We start from the raw sequence: 7,342 nt of genomic DNA on the forward strand, positions 1-7,342 counted from the left end.
AATATTAAAATATTAGTTATTCCAATACGTAAGAAAATCAATATTATAGTCATAGAACGTAGGCCTGGGACACCAAAGACAGTATTTATTAACGTATAAATAGCCATACGTTGTAATTACGATACTCCAGTCTCTAGTCTGTTCTAGTTCGGAAGATATTTAGGACGTACAGCTTTAGAGAACAACAATTGGGACGTTATTGAACGGGGATCAAAATGGTTCAAATGGCTCTGAGCACTATGGGACTTAACATCTTAGGTCATCAGTCCCCTAGAACTTAGAACTACTTAAACCTAACTAACCTAAGGACATCACACACATCCATGCCCGAGGCAGGATTCGAACCTGCGACCGTAGCAGTTGCGCGGTTCCAGACTGAGCGCCTAGAACCGCGAGACCACCTCGGCCGGCAAAACGGGGATCAAGAATAGATCGTGACGAGATTGTTTTTGAGGATTGTCAATTCAAGACTTTAATTTGGACTTTTATCAGATTAGATAAATGGGAAGGTGAAGAGTAATTTCTTTGGCTTTAATGTCAATTCGTGTGAATATTTAATCGCTTTACTGAATGGAAAATTGTAACCGGATTCGGACTTTCAGTTGTGATAATGGGAAACTTTAACTTCACGCGACTAGTGATCATAGTTAATGACAGTTTGCGGATATTGAATTGAAATAACTTATTTACCGAAAATGACAGGACATTATCTAACATCTCTGATGCTAGTGGGAATCCTACTTAGACATCTAATTAAAGAACTTGTTTGAATGAGATCGTATGAGTTAACCTATTTATTAATAATTCTTGTCAATAAACTGACATTGTTAATTTGAAACATAATAAAAGTCATGAAGATTAATTTAAGTTAGATTAACAAAGGTGAAGGTTACGTGATCTACGCCAAGAACAAACTAGCGATTCGTAACTAAAACAATTGAACGAAATGTTAAAGTATCGTCGTCTGTAAACATTGGTAGTAAAGCTAGTAAAGATTTTTTCTCTCAGAGTTGGGAAGACTATACGTGTAGTGACCCACGTTTAACATTGGGTTTTAAAAGTGGTGAAATTGATAGTTAGCTAGGACAGTATTAAATAAAAGTAAAACCCTTCAATGACAGTCAATGTGTATAAAACGAAATCAGACTTTCACGTAGTAGACGAAAAAGCGAAAACAGAAAAAGGGCGGCTACACAGCGACTGAACTCTGGCCAAGATGGCCACTAGCTTATATAGGCTCGGACGTCAACACCCCTGGTAATGCAAGTACCAATATCACCAGTTAAGGTTACAAATTTTGATACATACGTCCCTCGACAGATATAAGTACACCATCGGAACCGCGCTAAAAAGTACGTTTAATCTACTATGTTACATTAATTTCTAGGATTATTCTATCACCCGTAAACCAAGTTTCAGTTTTTGCAAACTTTCGCCACTTGGCGCAGATTTGTGTGTTGACATCTGTGCTGCAAAGTTTTAACATAGGACTGCATGTGGCACCGTTTTTAGACGTAATCAATAGCGATCTACACATTGCGATGCTCAAGATCTAGGTCTCTAGAAGAGCGTAGCGTTCCAAAGGATTGAAAAGGGCATCTACCTTGTTGTACATAAGCAATGGGCTAAGTTGGTGGAGAATGAACTTTATCTTTTGAACTAATCAAAACTATCACGTACTCTTGAATTTCTATATTCGAAACGTATGCAAGTTGGAGTGAGGAAATATCGACTCAACATTTTAACTCGCCTAAAGCGTGTTGGTACATTACCGATCGAAAACAGTGGCGGCGTTGTCTCCGTGCTGGATCTGAAACGCTAGTTCCCTACTCTGGCCTTGACTGAATTCAATCAGTCTTAACTTCCCTCCATTCCGTACAATGTTAAATGTTCCCTAGTCGAAATTAATGGCAATTGCACACTCGCTGTGGGAAGGAGCGACATGCACAAATCACAGCCCACAGAAATTCCCGCAGGAATATGCACTGCCCCTTTACGTTTGTCGCCACGATATGTGAAACATACTGCCCTCACTTCGCAAATGTGAAGTTTGAGTCTCAACGTGTTCGCTACTTTTACCACACGCATGTGAGTATCCCATTACGAGACCAGAGCTCTCTGTGTGTTAACTTAATTCTCAAAATTCTTTTATATGACGTTACTCTCCCCACCGCGATTCTACTACGTCACACAGTATCGCTTCGGCCAACTGCTTCCTCGTTATATGTGAATTCTTATTTTTCTTGCTTGGGTCGCTGCTATCCTCGTTAATGTAGTATCACAATTTACCCACAGTCTCGGCTGTGTTTATTCTAAAAAGTACTATATTGTACTCGCCTTATTTCTTTCTGCACTGCAGTTGGGCCTTCTTTTGTTAATGTTAATTGGGGTTTCCCAATGCCATTAGCCACTTGCACTGCTCTCCAAACTGCGTTCACTTTATCTCATTTGGGCATGCCCCTGTCGTTATAAGGGTAGACATTGTTTTGTTATTCAGTACATGAGATTGCCAAATTACTTCCTGTTGACAATACAGAGATATTTTCTGGGGATTTTATTCTGTATCATACGTATGAAGCTTATGTAAGGTCCGAAAAATGCGGACACCTTACAAAGGCCCCAGAGAGGCAATTCTCACGTTGCAGTTGACAATGGAAGCAAGACTAAAGAAAAATCATGGCACTTTCATAGGATTTGTAGAGCTGGAAATAGCATTTGACAATGTAAAGTGGTGCAAGATGTTCGAAATTCTGAGAAAAATAGGGTTAAGCTGTAGGGAGAGACGGGTAATGTACAATATACGAAAGAGCCAGGAGGGAATAACGAGAGTGGACGACCAAGAACGAAGTGCTTCTATTAAAAGGGGTGGAAGACAAGGATGTTATCTATCACCCCTACTGTTTAAACTGCATAAACAAGAAGTACTGATTGAAATAAAAGAGAGGTTCGTGGGGGGGGGGGGGGGGGTTAATATTCTAGTTGAAAGGATATCAATGATAGAATGAGATTGGTATCCAGAGTTAAAGTGAAGAAGCATTGCAGCGTATGCTGAATGGAATGAACAGTCTAATGAGTACAGAATGTGGATTGAGAGTAAATCGAAGACAGACGAAAGTAACGATAAGTGGCAGAAATGAAAACAGGGAGAAACTTAACATCAGGATTAATGGTGACGAAGTAAATGAATTCTGGTACCTAGACAGTAAAGTAACCAATAGCGGATGGAGCAAGGAGGACATCAAAAGCAGACAAGCACAGGCAAAAAGGACTTTTCTGACCAAGAGAAATCTACTAGTATCCAAAATAGCGCTCAATTTGAGGTGGAAATTTCTGAGAATGTACGTTTGGACCACAGCATTGTATGAAAGTGAAACTTGGACTGTGGGAAAACTGGAACAGAACAGAATCGAAGCATTTTAAATGTGGCGCTACAGACGATTGTTGAAAATTAGGTGGAGATGCTGCACAGAATTGGAGACGAAAGGAATATGTGGGAAACACTGACAGGAAGAAGAGACAAGGTGATAGGACATCTGTTAAGAGATAAGTAAATGGCTTCCATGGTACTAGAGGAGACTAGAGGAGACTAGAGAGACTGGAATACTTCCAAAAAGCAGTTGAGCACATGCATGGCAAGTGCTACGCTGAGATGAAGAGGTTGGCACAGGAGAAGAATTCGTGGCGGGCCGCATCAAGCCAGTCAGAAGAATGTTCATTAAAAAAAAAAAAACAAGAGGTAGGAAATCGGCTGTGTCCTTTTCGAGGGAAACATGCCTGCAGTTTCCCTAAGAGATTCAGAAAAACCGGTGAAAAACTGAATCTGGATGCCATAGTGGGGATTCAAAAGGCTGTGATCACGGATGCGAGCTCAATGTCACACCACGGAGCCTCGTAGGTAAACTTTTGCAAATAAAGTCGTTTAATTCTGTGGTATAGAACTTCATTGACAGTAGCTACATATGTGCTCGAACTTTACAGTAGTAGTTTCAGTTTCGACTTTTAAAATCCATTCCAATATCTGTTGTTTTATTAAGGGGAAATGTTACTATGTATTCGTCATTGTAAACACTTATGCTTACGTTGTTAACAGGTTCAGCATGGGGCCGTGGCTGATCAACACGTACTTCAGCAATGGTTGTGCACGGATAGTGGCCTAGCATAGCATCTTATGTACAGCTGAAGTAAGGAAGTACAGTGTATTTACGTTTTAATAAATAAAGGTTAATAGTCTTCATTGTTTTAAATGCTGCTCCAATCTCACAAGCCACGATGTTTCAGTTGGCAGTTCTTGAAATGTCATATCGATTCCATATACCAGAAAGAACTGTAAAATTTAATATAATTGGTATGCACATCATGCAGTTGACAGTGTATTTAAGAAGGTGTATATACGCACTGAAAAAGATTCTGACAGATATTCAAGTTTACTTTTTTTTCAAATATTGGACGATATACTATGTGATCAACAGTATCCAGACGCCGCCAGAAACATATGTTTTTCATATTCGGTGCATTGTGCTGCCACCTACTGCCAAGTACTCCGTATCAGCGACCTCAGTAGTCATTAAATATCGTGAGAGAGAAGAATGGGGAGCTCCACGGAACACACGGACTTCGCATGTGGTCAGATGAGCGTGTAAGGAGCAAACATTGAACGATTAAACAGTGGAAAAACGTTGTGTGGAGTGACGAATCACGGTACACAATGTGGCGATCGGATGGCAGGGTGCGGTTATGGCGAATGTCTGGTGAACGTAATCTGCCAGGGTGTGTAGTGCCAACATAAAATTCGGAGGCGGTACTGTTATGATGTGGTCGTGTTTTTCATGGAGGGTGCAAACCCCTTGTTGTTTTGCGTGGCACTATCACAGCACAGGCCTACATTGATGTTTTAAGCAGCTTCTTGCTTCCCACTGTTGAAGACCAATTCGGGAATGGCGATTGCATTTTTCAATACGATCGAGCACCTGTTCATAATGCACGGCCTGTGGTGGAGTGTTTACACGACAATAACGCCCCTGTAATGGACTGGCCTGCATGGAGTCCAGACCTGAATCCTAAAGAAAAACCTTTGCGATGTTTTGGGACGCCGACTTCACGCCAAGCCTCACCGACCGACATCGATACTTCAGAGTAGCACTCCATGAAGAATTCTCCAAGAAACCTTCCAGCACCTCATTGAACATATGCCCGCAAGAGTGGAATCTGTCAGCAAGGCTAAGGGTGGACCAACACCATATCGAATTCCAGCATTACTGACGGAGGGCGCCACGAATTTTTCAGTCATTTTCAGCCAGGTGTCCGGATACTTTTGATCACATGGTGTACATTCCGTGTATCGGTATTCCGAAATCACATCGCGGTGGATATCGATTCCTGAGCTTAATTACTTTTTATTAGTCTTTCGATCTGTCTCGACTGATGATTACTGGAGTTTATTCCTTATTTCCTCTAGATTTGCTTACATACACTCCTGGAAATTGAAATAAGAACACCGTGAATTCATTGTCCCAGGAAGGGGAAATTTTATTGACACATTCCTGGGGTCAGATACATCACATGATCACACTAACAGAACCACAGGCACATAGACACAGGCAACAGAGCATGCACAATGTCGGCACTAGTACAGTGTATATCCACCTTTCGCAGCAATGCAGGCTGCTATTCTCCCATGGAGACGATCGTAGAGATGCTGGATGTAGTCCTGTGGAACGGCTTGCCATGCCATTTCCACCTGGCGCCTCAGTTGAACCAGCGTTCGTGCTGGACGTGCAGACCGCGTGAGACGACGCTTCATCCAGTCCCAAACATGCTCAATGGGGGACAGATCCGGAGATCTTGCTGGCCAGGGTAGTTGACTTACACCTTCTAGAGCACGTTGGGTGGCACGGGATACATGCGGACGTGCATTGTCCTGTTGGAACAGCAAGTTCCCTTGCCGGTCTAGGAATGGTAGAACGATGGGTTCGATGACGGTTTGGATGTACCGTGCACTATTCAGTGTCCCCTCGACGATCACCAGTGGTGTAGGGCCAGTGTAGGAGATCGCTCCCCACACCATGATGCCGGGTGTTGGCCCTGTGTGCCTCGGTCGTATGCAGTGCTGATTGTGGCGCTCACCTGCACGGCGCCAAACACGCATACGACCATCATTGGCACCAAGGCAGAAGCGACTCTCATCGCTGAAGACGACACGTCTCCATTCGTCCCTCCATTCACGCCTGTCGCGACACCACTGGAGGCGGGCTGCACGATGTTGGGGCGTGAGCGGAAGACGGCCTAACGGTGTGCGGGACCGTAGCCCAGCTTCATGGAGACGGTTGCGAATGGTCCTCGTCGATACCCCAGGAGCAACAGTGTCCCTAATTTGCTGGGAAGTGGCGGTGCGGTCCCCTACGGCACTGCGTAGGATCCTACGGTCTTGGCATGCATCCGTGCGTCGCTGCGGTCCGGTCCCAGGTCAACGGGCACGTGCACCTTCCGCCGACCACTGGCGACAACATCGATGTACTGTGGAGACCTCACACCCCACGTGTTGAGCAATTCGGCGGTACGTCCACCCGGCCTCCCGCATGCCCACTATACGCCCTCGCTCAAAGTCCGTCAACTGCACATACGGTTCACGTCCACGCTGTCGCGGCATGCTACCAGTGTTAAAGACTGCGATGGAGCTTCGTATGCCACGGCAAACTGGCTGACACTGACGGCGGCGGTGCAGAAATGCTGCGCAGCTAGCGCCATTCGACGGCCAACACCGCGGTTCCTGGTGTGTCCGCTGTGCCGTGCGTGTGATCATTGCTTGTACAGCCCTCTCGCAGTGTCCGGAGCAAGTATGGTTGGTCTGACACACCGGTGTCAATGTGTTCTTTTTTCCATTTCCAGGAGTGTATTTAGCTCTACCTATGTTTCGATGATTACTTCACTCTCCTGTCTTGTAAAAATTCTTATCAAATTGAAATCATTTCAGATGGAATTCAAACGGAATTCCTTAACAAGAATACCAAAATAATTCACATGCATTTAAAATATTGTCCTCACATTTCATATTCATGACGGCAGGATCGCACAATAAATTCAAATCGATCTACGTTCTACTGGAGAGACGTATAGAGAGATACAGGAGCCTGGTAAGCTTTTGAGGGTACCATAGCCTACAGTCCGGTTGAATGCAGTTTCCGGAACCTGTCAGTGTTACCTGTCTCACCAGGGGTATGACGTTATGTGTCCTGTACGCTAACACTATCACATTCTTCACTTCCAACATTATAGGACAAAGTAAAATATGTAGCAATAACATTTTCTCAACCCACAAAACTATCTAGCAGGCAGCAGAAATGTT

The 7,342-nt window shown here is 43.9% G+C and overlaps 1 protein-coding gene across 2 annotated transcripts in view; it reads left to right on the forward strand.

The window, feature by feature from the left end:
- Positions 1 to 4,230, forward strand: part of LOC126108732 (uncharacterized) — a 101,937-nt gene extending 97,707 nt beyond the window's left edge. For both annotated transcript variants that reach the window (XM_049914068.1, XM_049914067.1), the window contains one exon: positions 4,091 to 4,230. In XM_049914068.1, coding sequence (XP_049770025.1) covers positions 4,091 to 4,113 — 23 coding nt within the window. In that variant the 3' untranslated portion in view covers positions 4,114 to 4,230. The remainder of the gene's footprint in view (positions 1 to 4,090) is intronic.
- The last annotated feature ends 3,112 nt before the right edge of the window (positions 4,231 to 7,342 follow it).

The sequence above is a fragment of the Schistocerca cancellata genome, chromosome 11 (assembly GCF_023864275.1).
Source record: "Schistocerca cancellata isolate TAMUIC-IGC-003103 chromosome 11, iqSchCanc2.1, whole genome shotgun sequence".
In the NCBI taxonomy this organism is placed as follows: Eukaryota; Metazoa; Arthropoda; class Insecta; order Orthoptera; family Acrididae; genus Schistocerca; species Schistocerca cancellata.